At 41.6% G+C, this 24,159-nt stretch overlaps 1 protein-coding gene across 10 annotated transcripts in view; it reads right to left on the reverse strand.

Annotated features, from left to right (window-relative positions):
* The window catches only part of RAD51B (RAD51 paralog B), a 489,201-nt gene that overhangs the window by 112,570 nt on the left and 352,472 nt on the right, over positions 1 to 24,159 (reverse strand). The window contains exon 11 of one of the 10 annotated variants that reach the window (XM_052782389.1): positions 3,528 to 3,562. The exons of the other annotated variants lie outside the window; for them this stretch is intronic. Coding sequence (XP_052638349.1) covers positions 3,540 to 3,562 — 23 coding nt within the window. The 3' untranslated portion in view covers positions 3,528 to 3,539. The remainder of the gene's footprint in view (positions 1 to 3,527; positions 3,563 to 24,159) is intronic. 10 annotated transcript variants of the gene reach the window in all.

Below are 24,159 nucleotides of genomic sequence, written 5' to 3' on the forward strand. Positions count from 1 at the left end.
CAATCTAGAGGCCCAAGGTAGCCCAGTAACTTCAAAGTGTTGCTTTTTCATGACAGGGCTATATGACTCAATTGGATTATTTTGAATTAGACCTTGTTAAATGCTGCCTCTTTGGCAGTTTTAGCCAAGAACTGACCATGGAAATATCCTTTTTTGCTGATGTGAAAGGACTTTGCTTTAGGATTGAGGCACGCTAGCCAGAGCAATAATAAGGAGAATATGGAGCAAGCAGCAAACATCAGTCTTCAAGGCTGTCATACTAACATTAAATTCACTAAAAAAAACAAACGAGAGAGACAGATGGTAAGATAACTAAGAATGCTGATACTTCTGAGAAGGGGAGCAAGACATGGGTCATTTGTAAAAATAGCAGAAACTCTGTCTGTAACTTCAGCAACATTCAATGTCTGTATTTAAAAGGGTCCTCCGAGGCTGCAGCTTTCACGCACATACCCTGGCTTTCACAGGGAGCATGGGAAAATAAGCTTATTGTGTCGGAAGGCCTTGAAAGGGAAAGGAGGCTTGCAGCAGGACGGGAGGAGGGGAAGAGCTAGAGCCCAGCTTGAAAACGCATGGAGAGAAATCGAAAACAAACACGTACCTACCCCCAACATGCACACGCGCACACATGCAAGCCCTAAACTCTGACTGAACTCCAGAATAGGAGACCGAGCTGGTTTGGGAGCCACCACTCACTCTTCTTCCTTTACTTTTTTTTTACTTTAATTTTTTTTAAAGTTTGTTGTTTTGTTTTCAATTACCTCCTCCTTTATAAGGAGGAAAAGAAAATCAGCAAAGTTTTGTGTGTGTGTGTGTGTGTGCGTGTGCGTGCACGTGTGCGTGCGTGTGCGTCTCCCAGGCAGCTCAGGAAGAGCGAGTTGTCAAAAGCCCAGCCCAGCATCTGGCTTTCTTGTTCCTGGTGAGGATTTTATAAATATTTGGGAGGTTGCATGGGGCGGGGGCGGGGGGCTGCAGGAGGGAGGCTAGATAACTTTTGGGCCCACACAGCACATAAGTTTTGAAAGCCTGCTTTTCATTAGCATTGCCTAGCAACCAACTCATCTGCTGCAAATCTCATCACGCCCCAGCAAAGCATCCACGGCATGCTAATCTTTTCATTTAATAGAAAAGCTGCTGTAATCTTTCTTCCTTTTCCTTTCTAAAAGAGCAGACAATAATAATAATAACAATGATAAAAAAAGAATCTAGCCCTGCTCCTCCCGCTGCCCTGCACTCCCCCCCCAGTGCTCTCGTTGATCCAACACTTTGCCGAGTTCCCATGGATGACCCACATGTGTGTGTTCTGGCTGATAAGTCTCAGCTGCAAAGGCAAGCTTGAGTCGGTTTTTGCTTTTTGTGTTGTGTGTGCTGGAAAGGGAGGGAAGCAAGGGGGAGGATTTTTCTGGCTGGGTGCTAAGAGAGGAAGGAGGCAGGCAGAGCTACAGTGCTCAGAGTCCGAATGGCTTAAATGAAATCTCTGGCTTTAGATACTGTAACTGAAGCCTCCCCAGCAGACAGGAGAGAACTGGTTTGTTCTGGTGTGTGCGCATGCATGCGTGTGCATGCTTCTGTGTGCGTGCACAAGTCCGAGCTCTCGCTATATCTGCAGGAGAAGAGCGAGTCTTGCTTTGTCGCTGATGAATTCCATGTCCAGCCAGCTGCAAAACAAGCCATGCTCTGGAATCTCCCTGGGCTTTGCCTGTCCTTTCACTCTGAAAATATCACGCCTAAGGGTAGGGGAAGTGGTTTGGACAAAATAAGACTTGACCTGAGCATCTGCCCAGGACTGAAACCAAACGTCTGTCTCCCCGAATTTTTGGCTTTTGATAAAGCTCAGATAATTTCTCTTGCCACCTGCCCATCTTCAAGCATGTCTGCGCTTTACGGTTCCACATGGAAACACTAATCTATCATGAAACAGGCCATGCATGCAGCTTCTGAGCTGGTGAGAAGCAGGAACCTGAAAACCTGCAGAAAAACACATTTTCAGATACCCAGCCCCATTTTTACAGATGCAGATCCCAATGAACAACGTCTGCGCTACCTTGCCCTTCGCTCTTTCCTCAGTCTCCTTCCGCTCTTTCTAGTCTCCATATTTCTTCTACCTTTTTCATACTCTTAAGTGCTCCTGAGGATGTCTTATCCTCCCCACTCAAAAAGAAGTTGATTCCTCCAAAGTGCAATCCTGGGGGCCGTTTCACATTCTGCTTAACACCCTATCCTACTTCCTGCTCCTTGAACCTGTGAACCTTGAACATAATACACCTCACTCCTACCCACACGTGATGATTGAGAGCAGACTCCTTTACAAACATGTTTCCTTTTCCCCTCTCCATAATGCTGGAAGCGTTCCCATTAGCGAGGTGCTATAAAGATGACTGCAAGATCACAAGGCCCTAAAGCAAAGATTAAGTCATTCTGGACAATAATGTTGTTATCATACCTAAGGAAATTACAATGGGGCCATTGTGTAACAGATCAGGTAGAGATACTATGAATTTCTTAAGAAATCCAGATTAAAACTGGAGCAATATGGTGCCTGGGAAGCAGTAAATGTTATGTAAAGTTGGAAAGGATACTGAGATTGTGGAAGATGTTTCAATGTCACACTGCTTTGCATTCTTAAGCAATATCATGGTGAACAATTCACTTTCAGGCCTACTCCTACAAAGCCCTAATGGATAGCCCCAATAACAAAACTTTTGACAGCCCAGCTGAAAGAATGGCTGTAGGGCCAGGGAAAAGGACTTCGAGGAAGTTCAACCAATCTCAGCTACATCCTCTGGCAACCACTTCAAAAGGTTTCATGGAGCAGAGTGCCCACAAGCAGATGAAATGAGACCCTTCATGCACCATTTACTGCACTCGACAGGGAAGAATTGCCAGGTTTTGAAAAACACATCCACCTCCTCTCTCTTCACTTTTAAACAACTTCAGTGCTACCAGCTTCAGCAGTCTGTGCTGCAAATACTTTCAGAGTCATCAATCAGGTGAAAACCCTTTTCCCTATGCACACACTGGGCTTGAAACCATTATGGGCTGGCTCTGCTCCCATAGCCAGCTGGAGACAGAGGTGCTTCAAATGCATTCTACAGGAAAGGAAATACAAACCCCACCTTTGCTGGTTTTTAATTAAAAAAAAATCTCAAGCCTCATTGGTTCTCAGGAAAACATAGAGTTGGCTCGTGTTTAAAGTGATATTGTGGAAAGAAAATTAGTATTTTAACAAATTCCCTTCCCTATGTTACTAAGAGCTCTAACAAAAGGGCTGTTCACTGTAAAAATAAGACTTTCTGGTCACTGGAAGGCAGGTATTTTGGACTCAAAAGAAGACTGAATTCAGCTATGAATTGCCTCCTCTTGCTAGGAACTTGCACCTATCCTTTCACAGACCTGCATTTCTTTGAAATCAATTCTAGGCCATGCCAGGGACAGTCAGCTCTGTTAGGCTGGATAAGAAGTAACAGATAGCAAGCAATTGCACCAGATGGCAGAGAGCAGCAAGTGAGGAATTGAATGCCACTTACCCACATGGCAGATCATTTGCTGTGAACTACCATCACTGTGGAGATAGAAAAGGATATATTCTTGTGAGTGGAAAATAAACCGGAATGGAGACAAGATTCCTTGGTTGGTGTGCAAACTGTGAGTAACATTATTTTTCTGTAGTGTCCCAGTGAACAGAAATTAAATATGTGACAAGTCTCAGTCCTCTGCAGTCCTTGCTGAACTTACATGCAGGTTTCAAATACCCCAGCCTTCTCATTAGCAAAATGAGCTGAGAAGCCAAAAACTGAATGAACATCCCCCAGGCCCTCAGAGGATGGGAAAGGGTTTAAAGGTTGTAAAACATACTATTTTTCACTTTTGTCAACATAAAGGTAAGGAAACAATTGCAAGATCCTCTTGTTAACACTGAATTCAAGTCTATGGATATACGTTCTTCATAGCGTCTACTGGAGAAAAAATTCTTAATCAAAGAGCAGCAGCAAATTATCTGTAATGATCCATGCTTGGGAAAGGCTCAGGGCTGAGCAAACAATAGATCCTTATATGCATCAACCTTCTTTTTTTTTTCTTTTATTTAGCAAGTTGTAACAACTTCCCTGTAAGATATTCTTGTTTGATAGTAGTCATGTTCTTACAGTATTAGTAAAATGACAGCTCCCAAAGAACAGCACATAGAAGACATTATTGGACAAGGCTGAGAAATACCAGTTTTCACGGTGTTCTGCAGTTCAAAGAGAGGAAAGTTTGTCACATTGGCAGAATATTAGCTGAGGGAAAGAAAATGTGTGAAGGCAGTTAAATAAGGTTACACAGGTGCTGCTACTTCAGACTGTGGAAAAAAAATAAATTCTAATACATGTGAAAGAAAATAATCTCTCTAACGTTTGAGTCTTCTTACTGCAGGGATAAAACCACAAGCCTGCTTTAGGAGTGCTGCCCTCCTTTAACCAGCCAAACATCACACTGACATTCTTTAGTGACTTGTGGTTTGGAGAGACAGCCATATGCAAAACTGAGGTCTGCGTACTTCTTAGAACTAGAAACTATTTGTGTATGTTCTGGTAAACTTTGAGATGCAATCAAGCCAAAGAAAATTTTATATGCTAATAGATCTCCATCTCATGATAAATTTTATAGTCTCCTAAGACGATTTTATCATTTCAGGCCACTCCTTACCCCTCACAAATCAAGAGATAGTTTCCAGTTTTAGGGGAAAGATGAGAAGGGTTTAAATGCTGCCAATACCAAAACAGAGCATTTCAGAATAGCTGGAGATTGAAGCAAGTTCTGTGATTGCTAGAAATAGGTCAAACTCAAATTACATACAAGAGTACTCCAAAAGTTTAAAGAAACTTAGGGAAAGAAACAAATGTAGTTATTACCAAAGTAAAAAGTTGCCCTTAGCATGAACTCATTTGTACTAAAGAAGTAGATACAATTTTACCAAAGGGATCTTTAAATTTTAAATTGTTCTTCAGATAGAATTCTTGCCTTACAGTTCACCAAAAATCCCCCTTGCTCTGGATTGAACTACTGAACTGCTTTTTTTCAGAGGATTCATAAATGAGATGTCAATGTTTCCGCAGAATGGGCCCATCAGTGAAAAGACATCAGGATTTGGACTTGTTGCCGTACATGGCATTTTTTGCAAAATTTACTGAGTTTCAGTTGTATTAGATGGAAAATCCTACAGCCAAAATACCAGGTTTTGGTTTAGTGTTGTCAAACACTTATTAATTTAAATGTCAAATTGCATTACTCCCCAACATTCCATCACAGAAAAATGCTGGTATTTTTAGGGTTCGGATAGCTTTAGATCTAAGACATATACTTTTAACTCCTTGCACAAATAGGAACCACACTGTTCTTTCTAAAGGCAAGAGGGGAATGAAGCAAGTATCTTGTCAGCCAATTGCTACATAACAGTGAAATAGCGAGATTCAAAAACCTCAGCGTACATTTAAGGTCTGCAGATGAGTCCCTTTAAGCTATATCTCCCTACATGGATCTCCTTCTTATCTCACCCCCCGTCTTAAACCTCATTGCGGCTGTCACTCCCACACTATTCTGCTTCAACAGTTTCCCAGCCCATCACTGTTGTGGTTCTACTCCTCGCTGCTTCCCATTCTTGTTCCTTCAAGATGCCCAGAGGAGTACTGTGAACAGGGGCATACAGCTTAACTTCCCATTCCCTAGTACTGCCTTCCAGTGACCTAACAGTTCCTAAAGGCTAGAAAAAGAAATTTCAAAAGAAAATGGACTCGACCTTGTGCTGGAGTGTGCTTAGAGTATCACTATCTGCATTTTCACGTGAAAATAAAAATCCTTCCTCTTTTTTTCTCCTAACATCCCATTCATCCATCAATAATGTGCAATCTGTACTCAAAAATGGAGGCTACAGAGCTTCTTAAAAAGAGAAGAGTTGCTTTCAGTCATTTGTAAAAAAATCACTTTTTGCCTCAGCACAAACTTTTTGAAGAAACTTTCCATCAAAACCATCCAGAAACAAGTCCCTTACATAAGCATTTTTGGCTCAAATGCTATGGTAAATTATAATTAGATGAAAACAAGATTTTATAATGGAAGGTATAAGACAACTGCAACAATCATGGTGTGACTAGCTCTGCCTGTCCATCAACGATAAGGTGACAGCAATTCCAAATGCCTGAATGACCAAACACATCCAAAAGAACTTTAAACTCCTTAACAGATCACTTAGGACACATCGATATGCCCAGATGCTCCCTGCTCCCTGGTTAACAGGGGCAATTCCATGCCTGTATCTGCACTGGTCTTAACCTGTGGACTTCCTTTGGAGGTCACTGCCTGGGCTTTCATGTGTCTACAATGCCTTTGTTATTAATGCTTTCTGGTACTGCAGGCGTAGCGATACGTGCTTCCGTGCTTACGAACACAGCCATCCACTACCCCCTTATCACCCTCCTTTTGCCAAGGATTACTCAATAGATGGAGAAAACATAGCAAACCGCGCCCCCCTCCCCCCCCCGGATTGCCTGATCAAAGCTTTCTCATTCTGTTCTGCCTTCAAATTAGTTTAGTGTTGCTAAAAAATAAAAAGCCCTAAGAATGCTGGGATCAGGAGCTCTCTAACTACAAAACACACAATGGATGAGCAGCAGCACAAGCTTGCCCACTGTCTGCCAGTGCGTGGCCACTGAATCAGGCAGAGGAAGGCTAAGGACAGGAACTGTTTATAGGCTCTGGCCGTTCAGTCTGGGATTTCTCTGCTGACACCAACAAAGCTTCCAGGACTGACTGTGGTCTTTCCCTAGTTAAACGCAAGGAGGACCACTGACTCTTATCAGAAAGACTAAAGATGAGAAGTTCTAGGTCCCATCCTGGATGTGTACACTGCTCTGCAGACCTGTATGTCAACATGGAGTGAGGATCCCTTATGGAGAAGCAATCAAGGCAATCAACAGCTCTCTACTGGGAAGGGAAAGAAACAGGCGACAGCAAACAGAGCTCTAACCCCTGCTCTTGCTACAGACTTCTTCTGAAAGGCAAACGCCTTCAAACTGTTAGTAACTGTTAGAGACAAAGTAGGCCCAATCTTACAGAGCAAAAGGCCTAATGTAAGTCTGCAGACTTGTACTATCCCACTGAAATCAAACACTTCATGATGTTAAACAGCCTATACAGCAATTAACTTAGGACACTCTTTAAAGTGGTTTTAAGAATGTATACTGCTTCATCTTTATGAAAGGTCCTAGCTGCATGGAGAATTGCATTTGTAAGTCAACTGTGAAACACAGGCCACCAAATTCAGAAACTGTCCTGCAAACAGCACCAGCCACCGCTCCCTTATGTAATGGGAAAGCTTAGAGGAACTGATGAACAATTATCTAAAGATGCAGTTCAATGGCACCTTCAACCAGTCTCAGCTGAGTGGCCTAAAAAAATCCCCCAGGATTGTTTTGCAGCCAGTTTAAGCCAGCTCATGCAACTATTCAGGTCAGGAAAATGCTGGTGCCAGTGCAAGAGAAGGAGAGGGGAACACACAGCTGGGAGCTGGATGAGTAGGAACACAGCAGACTGAGCAGTTTAAACTGCTACGGAGCTGAACCCTGGGGAAGTGCAGAAAGAAACTATTTGATCCACTTTTCAATTGCTACTGAACGTAGCCCATGAGGTCCTACATGTTTGCTCCTTAATGCTAAAGTGCTTTTTCAGATATTTATAAAAGATCTTCCCTGGTTACAAGAGAGGCAACTAGATCCTGCCCCACTTACTTCCACTGAAGGCAGTGCAAATGAAACAGGCTGCTTTTGGTCAGCAATGGCAAACAAAGCAAAACCTAAGAGTGAAACTGAAAAGTAGCTATGCAAAGGTATTCCAGAGTTAGAATTATAGACAATAAACTACCCTGAAGAGAAATGGCAAGTGGAATCCCTTTGGATTTTGAACTGAAACCTGCTCTCTTGAATATTCTGCACTAACTGGGAAATGGAAATGATTTACAGTAGACAAATCTCCTGATGTGTGACAGCTTGAATATTGGCACAGTAGTGGATAGAAGTTGATGCTCCTTGACTTGTAAATTAAATCAACTTCGAATTCTTTAGTAAGGGGTAAAGCGTGAATAAGCTGGTTGAAGGGAACCTAGCCTGTGTGCAAGTTAGGCGATGGGCAGATGCTCACTCTGCAAACAGCTGTCCTAGTCTGAGATATTGCTGCCCTCCAGCTGCCTCTAACTCTGCCACCCTGCTCAGGGCTGCTGTCTCTCCAGCAGTCGGCAGAGCTGCCAGTGTGAGTGCTCCCTAGTGTAATTCAGGCAGGATTTGTCACATCAGTTTAAATGAGTGGTTTGAACTAATGCACCTTTACCCTCCTCCCCAAAACATGTTGGGGAGCATACGCACAAACCCCATCCATGGCTGAGCAGTTGGAGGTGGCCGACAAAGGACCGTGGTAAGTAACTGGGCTTAGTGATGCCTTCCAGCTGGGTTCGTGGGAAGGGGGTTGTCCATAGGTTTTGACTTCATTCTTGTTTACATAGGAAAATTACACTGCTTTAAGTAAATATACAGTTTATATCCAATTTACTTAAACTATTGCAAACCCTTGTGTAAGTGCTTACTGAAATGTAGCTTAAACAGATGAGGAACATGGGTGTGGCACCAGTTTCAGTAAATCTGTTAAACTGATTTAAATTAAACTGGCGGGATTTCCGTGTGTTAACAAATCCTTTGCAACTCCATGAGGGCAAATTCTCCCATTATGTCCATACCCACGCAGGAGTAAACATGTATGCAGTACGACTAAATCACTTCAGAATTTGGCTCTGCACTAAGCCCAAACCAAGTTTCAAATTGTAACCAATCCCAAGCACCAAATCACAGCAAACCTAGTATTCCTTTACTATTACTCCAGGGCAAACACACTACCTGAAACGCGAGGAATATGAAGCTTTCCATCCTCATGATCCCTGTACCTATTTTCCTCAGGCTTTGTAAAGAAACGTGAAAGAACTGTGGTCTCCCAGTACTTCAAAGGGTAGAGGTCTTGTAAATCTCCATATCCTGCCCACCCCAAAGAATAGAGCAGAGCTGGCTTTAGGTATGGGGGAGGAGAAAGGAAGTGCTTGTAGGCCTGAATACGACCAGCACATACAGTAGGTCTAATTCTTGTCCTATCAGCCTTGACGCAATGTGTCCTTTTCCTTCAGCTACTTTAGATAAACAGGAAAGGAAAAGAAAAAAAATCAGTGCTGGAAAAAATACAAGCCAGTTTGAAAGAAAACGTTATTGTGTTCTAATGGTGATTTCAAACAATAGTGAGTACAGTATGTCATATGAAAAACAGGGCTATTGCTATGATAGCCAATCATACAAAAACTAGGAAAAAAAGCAGCTTTTAAAAAAATCGTACTACAATAAGAATAGCTAGTGATTCAGAGCATTAAGTCTCTGCAAATAGCTTATGAGTAACAAAGTCTGCAAAGTGGTAATATTCTTACACCCATTTTTCTGACAGGGAAGGTGCTTTACAGGTAGGTAGAGTGGTTTGCTGTGGTTTGCAAACAATCCCTCAGTGTACCTAAGCCACTGCCTAGCAAAGCCGTGAATTGTACTACACTACTTTCCTCTAACCATTAAACCATTCCAAGAAGTATTCTTTCATTAATGCCTTCGTACCCAAAAACAGGTGAAAACTGGTTACACAGTAGCAGTAATCTGTTTTGGCACTTAGTACTACCTCCAGAAGCCAAGTCAACTTTCTGGTGTGAATGTGGGAGAGTTAATACCACTGAAAGGGCTCATTCTACAGCTGAAGACTATAAAACATACCCTTTCACAATGATCTTTGTACCTCTGGTGCAGAAATCCCTAATGAAAATAGACATTATGACAGCAGACCCTCTCACTTGATCAATTTTGTATTTATGAATTTTGTTTATAAATACATTGGACACAGTAAGCCAAATCATTAATGAAGGCAATAGCTTCATATAAATCAGTGCGACTCAGTGATGTGCTGAGAAAATTTGATTGAATCAGTTTAATCTTTTATTGGTGGGCTTTTATCATTTGTAGCATGGACATGAGGGGATCTGAAGATGCATTTATCTGTTTAGTTAATTTAACAGATCTCTTTTACACCATGCAGTATGATGCACTGTCACAAATAATTAGCAGAAATATGGAAATTGATATCTTCCAAACATTTTGCAGATGCTAACTAATTATCCCACACATTTTCACAAAGTGGTTCAATATTATTAACTACTAGCTGAAAGTGTTTACCCATATTATCCATTGTGACTCACCAAGTCCAGAGCTGAGCGAACATCAGAACTAAGGAGCTCCTTGTTTCCACCAACATCCTCTACCCATTAGACTGTGCTGCTTATTCTCATTCTAAAGGAGTTAACTGTGATTAAGAATATGTGACTATTTTTATCTGAGTTACCCATGAGAATCCACTCCATTCAGTGAACTGTATGGAATGGGCTTCCATTCCAATTCTTAGAGAATATCTTCATATTGCAAAAGAAAAAAAACACGTATTAAAATTGCCATTAAATGAGTCTCTAGAAGTGTTATGGATGGACTGGACCATACTGACAATACTCTCCTTTGACCCTATTCTAGTTCTTCTACAGAAAGGACTGTAACACATTATTACAGCAGAGAGAAGAAAGATGCTCTGGGAGACATCTTGCAGGATGCAGAGCTGCTGATGCAGAGTATGCCCTGGTCAGGTGATGTGGTCCCAGTCCTCCACTCATGCAGTCCCTCCACTCCCAGTGCTGCTGTACCTGCCCCAAGCATGGTCTGCCACTGCCTGGGGTTGATTGTCCACCCATCTGTTCAAAAGTCAAGAGTCAATCAACACTTTCACCTTCCTCATGCTCCACAGACAGTAGGACTTCTTGGCTTTCTCTATATAGCAGGGTATGATAGTTGAATTTCTCTACTTGCTGCCTCCTGCTGACATTTTTCTCTTGTACCTCTCACCCTGCTCCTGCTTTCTTTCCTTTCTTTCCTTAAACCCAGTTGACAGCACTGCTTTTCTGGGCTGTGCCCTTTGGCTGCAGGGGTAGTGAACCCTGTTCCCAAGAGGAAGCCTCATGCCCTAAAATGCAGGTCAAGTAAGTTAGCACTCCTGTGAGCTAAGTATTCTCTTTATAAAATAGTTTAAAAAGATAACTTGTTCACCAAAGAACAAAAGACCAGAAAGGTTTATAAATCCTAACAGAAACCATCTGCTTGAACATAAAGCTGGGAATGTATCGGTATTTTCAATTCAGGCTCAGGAGCGCCAGGAGCAAAAATACCAGCCTGCAGGCTGTTGCTCAGACTTATCTTTCTGGTAATGAAACAGTTTTTGCAAGAGAAGTGTTATCACATCATTAAAAAAAATACTTCCAGAAAATCCCAGCATACTCCTTTATGAAGCTGAACATTTCCCTCTCACACACCAGAGTAAAAGGACAGGCTGCAACTCCATGTGAAATATTGCTTGCTATTATAAATCAATCAGAGAGAAGTGAAGAGCTGATTCTGTAGTTGTTCTTTATTAATAATGTTAAACTAAAGTTATATATTAAAATATCCACCACTGATTTTCTAAAAAAACCCCCACCAAACCCCAAACCTGTGAATTTTGACCATTATGGGAATTTTTGCTTCTCCTCTCTTGAAAATAACATGACCCATGGCCCATTTTTCAAGCCAGATTTCAGTCCTCTCCAGCCAGCTGTCAGGAAACCACAGAAGGTGCTTGAAAGAGCACAAGAAATGGCTGGTTCTAATCTGAAGGAAAAAAAAAAAAGTTGAGGAACAAGGCAGCTACTTGTGGCAGAATGTTATTTTTTCTTCAGTCTCTGCCTGCATATTTTCACAACATGTGTACTCTGTTACCCCGTCACTTCCCTCTCTTCCTTGGGTAAATATCTCTGCTTTGGAATAAAAGAAGGCCCAGGGGTGCTACTTGTAAGGACTGCACTTGCCTTGATATGTTGTTTTTGAACTGAACACATACAATGGACACATTTCAAACTTGGACCTTTGCCATCATAGATGTTGCTTTTAGTTTAACCTTCTCAGATGATGGGGCAAGGCTGGAGGTAAGGAAGAGGCTGGGAGTGGGGTCATACACTCTATCTTTTACCAGATGTGGGATCTCGTGGGAGCCAGGTGTCATAGCCCACACAAACCCCTCTAAGCACACAACGTAATGGAGAGAGAGGGGGATGCAAACTGACCCTCTCCAAGTGCCAGGTATTTGCAAAATCAAATACAAACCCCAGGAAGAAATGGATGACTAGGCCATACCTTTGCCATCAAGCTGCTTAGATAAAAAAAAGGTGGAGTGATTAATACTTTATTTTTTTAAAGAAATAATTTGTTTACAAGTTATTTGTGAGGAAGAGAATCAATTCAAAGGAGATTTTTCCCCATCTTCTCCCTGTAAACTGCATGCCCTGTTAAATGCACTGTTTCACGTACACAATTTAACCTGCCATTTGCAACACAACAGATGGACTGGACTAGATTAGACATCTGTTCTGTGGAAGAATTAGATACAGAATGGGGACCTAGGAAATTCTGGATTAAACTGGCTCAGATACTAACCCCACTCAAATACTAACCCAGTTGAGGACACTGGGCAAGATACACTTTTCAACGTCATTCTCATGCAGCAAATGGCAATGCACCAACAGGTAGGGGAAGGACAAAAGTTGGCAACGGGCTCGCCCTGTGAAGTTATATGCCAGGCTACTTCCAAGCGGCATGTGAATGCAGCCTGAACCCCTGAAAGCTGCCATGTGTACTAAGCAACTCGGAGCTGGGAAGAGCTGCCAGTGGGGCTGAGGGTAGTGCTCAAACAAAATGCATGTGGGAACAAAATGAAGTATTGAGCAGTTCCTGAAAGGTGCTAGGGAGGTCAGGAAGAGTTGCGAATTCTCTGCACTACGCAGTGCTGAGTCCAGCTCTGCAAAGTATTTTTGAACATGTATTTTACATGCATGTGCTCGCTTAAATTGATAATATCTCCAACCTCATTTGATCTCAAACCTGGCAACAGATCACCTGAAGAGTCATGCTTAAATGCTTGGTCCTTACTACCCATCTCTTCCTCCCTAATCTCTCTGATTATCCTAATCTGATCCCTTCTCCCTCTTCCAAAAATAATACAGCCACTAAGGTCTTAACTTCCCCATCATTATACTGTAATTTCTTTCCCAGAATGTCTCCTTTTTATTCATTTGTTCCTCGATCTCCCTTACATCCGTCACTAACCCTACACATCTTTTCCCTCCTTACTTATTCACTTACCATGAGGATATGATATCCTATCCTCAGCTCTACAGCTCTGAGGAGTAACCAAGCACTTGCACAGAGGACAGATAAATTACAAACCTTATGGCTGCACACACCGGTACCCTTCCCTTTCTCCTGGAAAATCCCATCCAAAGGTCCATTTCTCCCTCAAAACCAGGAAGTAATTTGCCAGCATGCAATAGAAAAGATTGGGCAGATGATATTTAATTATCTATTTACTTCTTATGGGTGTGCTTCCATAACCTAGGTATTAGATAGCTGTAACTTTGATAACCACTAAAGCTCCTTGAAAACTACGTTGGCACACTGTGATTCTCATGTCACACATGTGATATTCCCTTTCCCAACAGTGCACCTCATCTAGAGCACAGGCAGTGATAGACAGTTGAGGGAGAAGGTGCTGTTAGAGAAATGCTATAAATGGGCATATACTGGAGCAACCACTAGCACGTGTTACGTGTACAGAGATTGAGCCAGTCCCTTGGATAGTCCTGAGACAAGAGGAATCAAAATCATCTTTACCATTAGCTTTTTGCAGTGTAGAGGGATTTAGCAGACATATTCTAAATCTAGGTTTTGTGTATCAAAACAGAAGTAAAAATAGAAAACTCTGTCACTGTTCAGTTGTTCGAGAAATCCATGTTTTTCTTGCTGTTCTCCCAGAAAAGATACAGTAATGAAAATAGCCTGTAATTTGGAACCTATCAAGCTCTAGGGCATTTTACAGCCCAGAATCCTGAAAGTGCAAAATAGCTCCACAATGGACCATATTTTCCAGAAGCTGTGAATTTATTTATACACACACACCTATCTGTGAAAACTCTAAGAGAGGTTAGGAATACAATAAACTTAAAGTTCCATAGCTCCTTTACTAACCGACTGAACTAACTACATTATTTAAGTAGGTTTTTATCCACTACTAAGATGGAAACAGTTCTGGAATAAAACACAGCAGTACTTTGTAGGAGCCAAGCGGTGTTATGCAGCAGCAAAAACCATATAAAGAAAGCTAATAACATTACAGGAGGAAGTTAATGAACATCAGATACAATTTGGCATGGAAGGGCTAACAGGGTTTTCACCTATGGTATATGTGCTATGCTCCCAGTGCTACAGGAGCCAGCTCTGTGCTGTGACAAATGGCTTCTTTTCTTGGTCTAGTGCAGGGGAAGTCCTCTGTCCCACAGGGTACTGTCAGGAAAAGAAGAGTTACTATGAAAAGGTGCAGAAAGCCACCCAGAGCTTGGGCAATTCAAGCAGTACCCCTGGCACAGGTGGCATCCTCCAGCGCACGCTGGACAGCTTATCAGGTGAAGTGACAGCAGGACCAAGGCTCCATTTCAGACGCTGCTGCCACTCAGCCCAGAAAATGGGTAGCAGTCCTCACCAGGCTAACTCTACAGTAGAAGACTTAACCTAAGAGGATAGGTAAGAAATAAAAAGGTGTGAGACCTGCCAAATCACAAAACCTTGTAACATGATACTAGCAATGGTATGTGTGCAAGAAAACAGAGTAACACCACAGACAACTAAAAAAAGGTGTTGCCATGACCTGGTAACTTCAGATAAAATGATATGAGCCCTGCTGCTGCATGCCCCATGAAGAAAAAGGGGACTCATATATGCAGCTCTTCACTAGCTCCCTTCTCTCTTTTACAGTGTCTCAGTTTCGACTTGAATAACATCACCCTGTGAAGTAGAACTCCAGAGTTATCTAATGAACCTCTGAAATCCACTGCTGCTTACAAGGGGGGCAAGATTTCAAGACATAAGAGGTAAAATAATTCCCAGTAGGTCTCCTACAAACATCTTAATGTGTCTGTACTGAGCGGTATTTTCACACCGTTCCCTTCCTCTCTCCTTTGACTGGATAAAGAGCTAGGAGGAAAAAAAAAAGTACCTATGAATACCAATGTGCAGGGAACCCTCATAAATTCACTTCCTGTCAGTCCAACAAATGAGCCCCCCCTGGGAGGCCGTGAGAGAGCGCCTTCTCACAACAGCCTGATTATGTAGTCAGTTCTCTCATGAAATACTCTAACCTCGCAGGGACAAGTATCGTAATAATATGAAAGTATCATAATGGCTTGAGCACTGTAAATTACTTTTGTAACTTGGGATGTATGGGGCATATTTCTCACAGGCTGGTTCCCAGTGATGCTGTTTGCATCTCTGTATCACTTGAGAATTACTCTGAGCCTGAAAGATTCATGTGCTGTACAAATTTAATTTCAGAATAGAAGTGTGATTCTCCAGACATCAGATTTCAGGCACTCACTGCATCCATCATAATTTTAGCAAGCTGCTTTATCACTGCCCTATTCTCCTCAGAAACATAATGCATGCTACCTGTTACAGTCCTCCCCAGTATTTCCAAAATTTTCTAAAAATAAGCTGCTCATTGATTTTTTTTATTTCAGGGATTGCCTTAAGTCTACAGTACGTCACTACTGATGGCATTTCTGTCAAATTCCAGATTTGCCTTTCACAGTTCTCTGTCTTGGACCTTTTCCATTTTTGCAGTTTTCAGATCCATCCACATTTTGCAGCTATCCGTGTGTGAAGGCATCCTACATAATAATCTGAGGAGGTACCTCCTGCTCCTGTTTTATTTCTTTCCAGTCTCCCTAGGGTTTCTGGGGCAGCACTTTTGCATGTCAGTACACAAAGCTAACCTCACATTTATCCCTTTCCTAACCCTAAAAAAGAAACTGTCCTTAAAACCATGTTTCATTTCAGCTGTATCCTTAAAACCCCAAACTCTGTGAAACTAGAATGAACTAGTGTAAATCAAACAGTGCTCTTACCACTTAGACCCACCCTGCAACCCTTTCCAATCAGGGAATCTAAAATTACCATATTTACAGCATCTGCAGCAGAGCCAAGTACAAAACAAGATGAATAGCTGTGACGCACAAGGCAGAGTGTGGAAGTATGCAGCTGGGCCTGCAAACAATATAGGCACTCGGCGCTGAAGTCCATCTAATGCTTTTCACAGACCAGAGTGACTAAAAGGGGAAGGGGGGGAGGGAGGAGAAGAGAAATTCCAGGAAGATGAGTGAAAACACAGCAGAAATCCCAGGCTGCTTCACTAATGGGTAATTGAAATGACTCACAAAAGGTCTAGTAGGGAATTCAATTAATTAGGGACGTGACTGCACGGAGGGGAGGAGGGAAAGAAAAGAATGCTGGCAGTACAAGAAAATCACTCCTCTCCATTCACTTAAAAATGGGCCTGGAAGAAAACCTCAAGGGAAGAAAAAGCCAAGTTTTTCAAGGCAGGGCCTCTATCCCTTCTTATGCACAGAAAAAGGCCACAGTCGAACCACCCTGGCTTCATGGGAGGAGAAAACGACAAATAAGCACACCCCTATCACCTCCCCTCCTCTTCCTAGACTTCTAATGAAAAGGAAAGAAAAGAATAAAATTTGATATATAAACTACATCACCATTAAGGCAACTGGTAACAAGAAACTATGAGGACAAGACAGGAATGATGCAGGATAGATTAATACGATGCTCCTAATAGCATTCCCCTCTTCGTAACACTGCTGATTATTCCATGTGACAATGAAAGGAGGGCAATAGGCAGCAGCAGGAAGATGAATAAATGAAAAAAATGTGGGGACAGATGAAGGAAAAAATGTAATGCAAGAAAGTGAGAGCAGCAGGAATGGGGACACTCAGGACAACTGGAATTGACAGGAGCAGGGAGAAAAAAATGGAAAAGGAGTAGATGGGAGAAGGTGAAGGGAAATGGGGAAGGGCATGGATGAGAGAAATGGGAGGGAGAAAACCTGAAAAGGAGGAGAAGAGCAGATGCGGGAAGGGTCAGGGAAAGAACGAGAAGTTTCACAATCAGTCAGCAGTTAGGACTTGCTGTGATGGGTACACAGGAACAGCGGTGTTGATTCAGCAACCATCTATTGACAAATACGGCTTCTGACCAAGCCTCAGAGACTAAATTTACACTAGTGCTAGTTTAGAATCTCGAAGAATGTGCAACCTAAACTTGCAGGCCCACAACTGGTCATTCCTGGTAGTGGAACAGCAGGGAGAGATACAATGACCAAGGGCAAGTGCTCACTCATGGGATGGAAGTGGGATCTGCAACCTTTCAGGATAAAGTTACCGTAGCTTGAAATCTAGCTCTTGCTAATTCCGACTTGGAGCTGTTATTGCCAGGCTGGCTGTTCAATTGCTTTACACAAAGAAACTCATGGTCATTGTTTACCTTAGTGAATCATGAAGAGATCTAACAAAAGTACTTCTTAGGCCCTATCGGGTTCAGCACTGAATGCCCTCTGAAGGCTTAGATATGCTCTCACGCTCAAGGATCAAGATACTATCACTGTGAAAGGTTGACAAAGTTTGCAATATGCTGCATGTTTGGGCAATTAGCTGAGTATTTCTGTTCCCGGGGCTGTCAATCTGACATCTTAGCAAGAAAACACATAAATCAAACTGTATTCCTCTGCCAGTGAACTGACCATTAATGTCAGCTCCACTGTCAAATGACTTTCAGAAGAGCAAAAGATTTTTTTATAAGCTTTATATTTACTGTAATAGAGCAAAGAAGATATGACACTGCCCAAGAAAACAATTCTTAGGTCATCGAGACATACTGCACTAGAAGGAAAAATACACTATTTAGGTAACAAGAACCAGTACGACACAAATATTTTTATACTAGTGTAAATACACTAGTGCCTAGACACAGAGATTGCACTACTGTAACTACATCTAGGCTTTCACAATGTTTTAAGTTAGATTAATGCAAAAATGAGTATACTGAAAAACCCAGCTGATTCTGAGTCAACCTTCCAACATGACACTAAGGAGCGCTATGCTGCTGCAGGAATCATCTTTCAGAAGAGGTATAAAGTTGACATCCAAATTCCTATGGGCTGGTTTAAGAAAATAGCCCCTAGAAATTTTGCAAAGACACTGTTGTTGGCGCTCTGGACGAATGTAAATGTATTCTAGTTTCAACCAGCTGGGCTGGTAGTTTCTATGGAAAAGGACTACAAACTGTGGGCATTCAGTGCCTAGGTGCCTATGCAACAATGCGATTGTCATACAAGAATTACAATACAGCTATAAAATGTCAGTTAAGTCAGGCGGCCCCAATAGCAAATTCAAGCTGGGCAGCCAAAGCACCACTTGACACAGTACTTTATTTGGCTTCAAAGTTCCATTCTTTTCAAATTCTCTCTCTAACATGTCTAATGAAACAGACAGTGCAATGTGCTCAGAAGGTCATCAGTTTCTAACCGGAGTGCCTCCAAAATTTAACAGGGCCTTGATTCCATTGCCAATATAATTTTGTCCTTTTTACTGGGTCTTCATCAAGTTATACTCATGAGAACTGCAGGCTAGGTCAACATGTACCTCAAGGCTATCTGGATTCTGTTAAGCCAGGCTCACACTTTTTGTCCAGACCCTCCTCTCCCCCTCTTACAAAACACTCAACAGAAAATAAAAAAAATCCCCTCTCTTCTACGAAATCAAAATAATTAAAAGAAATTCCTTTTATCTCTGTAATTAAGTACCATCCTGTATTTAGTCAGTTGAAAGCACCAAAGAATGATTTTTCTGTATTCCACAATGTCATCCCTCCTCCCTGGATCTATTCAAAGCCTCTTGTACATATTTAATCACTCCTAGCCAGGCCTGGCTAATGAAGTGCAGGGCCTTGCCCTGCCCTGACCTTGCTATTTCTATTTTGGCTCAGCACATCCTCTGCTAGTTGGTTAAAAAAAAAAAAAAGAAAAAGTTGTTTCTCTCTCTTGGACTTAAAGGTCTTGTTAGTGGCAGGGGGTATGGTCAAGGACACTGCTGGAAACAGAATGACTGACTGTGAACACTGCTTTGCAAGACTACTGCAAGTCCAAAAAGGACCACATCAACTTAAGTGCAAAGTTTTTCCCCCTTTTCTCTTTGGCTGGCAAAGGCTGGTGGGCACTGTTCATCTACTGGGAATGGCTTATGGCTAGATAATTCTGTAAGAAAAATGGACTGCTCAAATTGTTTACAGCACTCCTTCATAAAGCACTGGTATTTGTTCTATGGTTTTGGGCACTTACTGCAACTAAATATGTTGGTTTTCCCCATCTGCCCTTCCTATTTGCCAATACAGCAATTTAAAAATATATTTTCCCTTTCTGAGAGCTCGTAAAGAAGTGTGATCCCATTTATGACCACTTAGGAAATGCTGGATGTTGGGTTAGCTCTTTTATCACATGATGTTGGTTGCAGGAATTTATCAACATACCAATCAGAAGTCAGAAATGTTTCCAGAGTACAACAGGACAGCATTTACATGGTGATTCATGTGGTCTTTTTAAACTGAGTTTGTTTTCAAATGTTTTGTGATTTTGTTGGCTGTGAGTTTTGGTGTTCAGTTTGACATACTGAGTTGCTGGATGAACCATAAACCATATTTGAAGTCAGCAAGGGCAAGGGCCATCTTTTTATTCTTTATGTGTACACAGTGCCTTACATTGTGGAGCTCTGGATGCTGAATAGGGGTCACAGATGCTATCACAAAACAACCAGTAACAGCACAAGGATCTTTAGGTACTCAGACTGTCAGAAAAATCAGGCTGAGTGGCTCAATTCACCATTGTTCCTCCAATTATCTCTCAATGGAGGCACGCCAGAGAAAATGGTGCTGAATAAGACGAAGATGCCTTTAGCTAGCTGCCTAAAACTAATGTCCTACATCCCATGCAGCACTGTGAGCCTCAAAAGCTGTCTAAGGACCAGGGACATAGGTCATATTTCTAACGGCCAGAATCAGTTTAACAGGTCCTTATTAGCTCTTCTGCATGTGCTGGAACTGACACAAAAAGAGCTAGATTAGCATTTACAAGTCCAGTCTTTTCTCAGCTCAACTAAAACAAACAGGTTCAAGTTGCAACATTCTGTTGAATAGAAGCAGTAGGACATTAGAAATTGCTTGAAGGAAGAAATGTTAAAACCATGTTTGCAATCACTAAAGTCAAACAATACAGTTGTGTCATTTGCCTCTTAATACTGTTTATCGGGTTCTTTTTTAGTCTGGTTTTCTACAAAGACAACACTTAAGCAATCGCATTCTGTAGCCCAATGTCTTTCAACCAAGTCCGACAAAGGATAGGGGTTCTCAAACATATGTGAGGTTACAGAAATTCAGTGAAAAGAGATGACCAAGTAGAGGAGAGACCTCTTGTAATTGTCCCTGGTTGGCTTACTAACTTACCCATTATTAGATTCCATGAAATGCACAAAGAGGATTTCTAAGTACACTAACTGCAGGAAAAACTTGTAGATACAGTCAATCAACCACAAGGTACAGATCTGTACCAAGCCACATTTTATTAGTTTACTACACTCACAGGTTTGTCAGAGCTTCAGAAAAATACCCTGAAGTTGTCTGTTTCATAGGAAAAAGTGGAAACATACAGCTTTTGTTGGGATTGTGCTACCAGTCTTTCCACCACTGCAACACCTGCAGCTGAGGGTATGCTATCCTGAACCAAATAGCTTTACTTCACTGTCCCACATGGTTTGACACTGAAGCCAAATCACTGTAACTGTGAATGGCTAGCAAAAGACATGGTCCTGTGCTGTCCCCCATCTCTCTTTCATCCAGCCTTGCTGATTCCCTTGCACTAGTGCTCCCTTGCTCAGGGAGAAAAAGCGGCAAAAGGCTAACCCACAAGTACAAAGTGAACAGATTTCTGAGCTCCTTTAGACAACTGACTGAGGAGTCTGATGAGTGCCAGAACTGACGCAGAAGTTGCCCTTCGGTTGGCTACCTGCTGGTGACCATGAGCTGAGAGATCAGCATTACTACAACCTGAAACCTGGCTATGGTCTTACGTGGCCAGAGTCAAACATCTGCACCTGGTGATCCTCACCCAGCAGAATGGCTCCTTGGGAAGACACACCAGGCAGCGCCATTTAGGCCAACTCCAAGTGAGTAACAAACCTTCATGAAACCAGAGAAAGACAAAGGCAATATTCAGCCTCTTTTCCCCCCTCTCCAAGCAGATCTTTGATCCACCTCGGGCCTCAGCCCCACTACAGTTGTACAAAATGGAGCCAAACACATGGCATGCTGTTGTAGAACAAGCACACTCACATTAATTGTCTGTGTCCTTGGTTTCTTTGTGTTACGGTCTGCTGCAGGCATTTTTGTCGTGATTTTACACTACAGACATCAAGACCATTAAGTGCTGAATCTCCCTTGCTTACGCTGTTCCTGATGTTTGGCAGAGCTGGAGAATGCTACCTCGGGGTGCTCCTTCCCTGGGAGCTCTGGCGGGATGTTGCAGTTAAGCCACATCCACACAGCTAAAACCACAGAATTTAAAAACAGCTGTGAAATCCAACTGTGTCTGATCTGCCTTGGTGTTTGGCCGGTCTCTGTGGGGCCAAGTTTTTTTGACTCAAGTAAAAATATGATTTAGCACAATTCACCAGACTAGGCAAAAGCATTTGTGGAAGGTTTTTTTCAACCTACTTGTAACAAACAAATTTGGGCCACCACCTATACATGCCAGAAAAAATGTTTATCTTGCTTAGCCAAAATTGAGCAAAATAGATTTTTTGGCAGCATAGACAAAGCTTTAGGCTTAACTTTTTTTTTAAGGTACCCTCCTAATTCCAGTTTTCCATTCCCCACCCTTTGGAGTTTCTCAGATGATTCTCTCCCTAATGGCTTTTCAGTTTGGGTACTGTCCTTTAATTTTTTCTCCCTTATGTTTTTTTCTTTCCTTTAGTCTTTTTTTGCATTTGCTTTCTTTCTATCCTGTCTCTTGGAAACATATTAAAAGACCTCCTATCTCTACCATTCCTACCTTTTGTTTGCCAAACTATTTTCCCTGGCCAGAGGTATATCCTTTGATACCCCTTGATTAAACTTCCAATGTGTTAAATGATTGGGAAACAGGACTCTTAACAGTGGCCTAAGACCACTATTCCAAAAAACATAAGGAATTTTTTATTTACATGTGTCTTACTAATACAGATACATATATATATAGATACATATATTTTAATACTCTCACCACTTCCTCAAAAACTAGCACAGAAAAGATATATGTAAGGAAAAATGGACTAAAGTGGGACTTTTAAGCAAGACAACTTCAGAAAGAGCGGAAAATAGACAAATCCAATAGCTTAACACGGAAAATTGGAGTCTATAATTTCCAGACACACTGGTCTTCCTTCTGATACTACAGACTTCATATGTTTCCCATGCAATGGACCTCAAAACTCCTATTTATTTAGCATTAACAGCATGAACCAATTATAAGATGGCTCACACTCCAAAAAGCCAACAGGGAAATTCTCAGCATTCCAGCTAGAACTTTCTGAAATTTTATTTGAATTTTTAAAATTCAAAGTCAGACTAAGTCTCACACTGTTCACAGTAAGCACTGTAGAGTTTTGTGTGTGTTCCCAAGGCTAATCACACTAACCTACGTAAAGGCCTAAGTGCTATTTATTTTCTGCTGAATATGTTTCCTAAAAATTTTCTCACTATCTCCAGAGATCTTAAATCATAGTGATAACCAGTTGTCTTGGGGATGACAAGAAGCAATTCTGCACAGGCAGCTGTTCAAAAGAGCCTCCCCAGTGAATTCTTCTAAGACTTCATATCTGCATGTATTAGTAAGAGCCTCCAAACCATTGCCTCAGTCTCACTTTTCGGAATATATGAGCACTTGAAATTAGTTCCTGATAAACTTGTCAAGGGCTCATTTTATCACTTTTTAATTGAAAGCAGGTCACTAAAAAAAAATTTGTCCATGTTCAGAATGCAAAAGTATTTAGGAGGGATATGACAAGTCACTCAAGCAACACTGAGTGTTTAAATAATGCTTAAAAGGTCAATACATAATGCTGCCCAGAAAAAGAGAAACTGTGCTTAGGCAACCTCTATGCATGCTTCACAGTCACATCAGGACTGGCTCCCAAATACAAAGTATGTGCATGTACCATGCTAGTAAGTGATCAATGGCTATCGTTACTCATCACAGGCTTAGAAAATATCATGAAAAGCTAAATTACATCTAGAATATGTTAACTCTTATGGTCAATTTATCAACAGTTCAAGAAAGAAGGCTTTGGTTTGGTTTGGTTTGGTTTGGTTTTTTAGGAGTCCCATTGGAAACAGTGATGGCATCTTCAGCAACTGCATCACAATTGTTCTGATACATTTCCATAGTGGCTCTTGGCAGGTTCAGACAAGAAATGGGAAGGCTGAGATCACTTTCTTGCTGTGTATGTTACTCTGAGATCCAAGTCCTTGTTGGGTCAGAAATCACATGGTGTATTAAGGGCCTAAGATTAATTCTGGAGATTTGAACTCCTATTTTGACCATAAGCCATGAATGGAAATGGGCTACAGAAAAAATAAGTTTGATGAATCTGCGCCATGGAATAATAGAACTTCTTAATCAAGCAAAAATGAGTGAGTTAATTTAAATAATAGATGTGCTTTTAGCATCCTGCCAAGTAGATCACACCATTACCTTGTTTTGGGAATCTGACGAGAAATGACAATATTAGGTATTTTATATTAGAGGAGAATCTTTGCTGGGGTCCATTTATGTTGGCAATTTCTATGTTAAAAGGCCAGGAATAATCTGCTCCATTAAAGAATGGAATGAAATCTACTCTCTTCAGGCTGGTTAGCAGAGTCCCTTTTTCTTCTTTCTGATATAGACCAGATTTAAATGTAAACTGATTATTAGGTGAGAACTCTGTTGTCCATTACCGATTCCTGAAAACATGTTTTCATCTCTTTATAGCGAATACCAACATTTTTTTCTACCGGGGATAA

This window comes from Harpia harpyja, chromosome 3 (genome assembly GCF_026419915.1).
Source record: "Harpia harpyja isolate bHarHar1 chromosome 3, bHarHar1 primary haplotype, whole genome shotgun sequence".
NCBI classification, from domain to species: Eukaryota; Metazoa; Chordata; class Aves; order Accipitriformes; family Accipitridae; genus Harpia; species Harpia harpyja.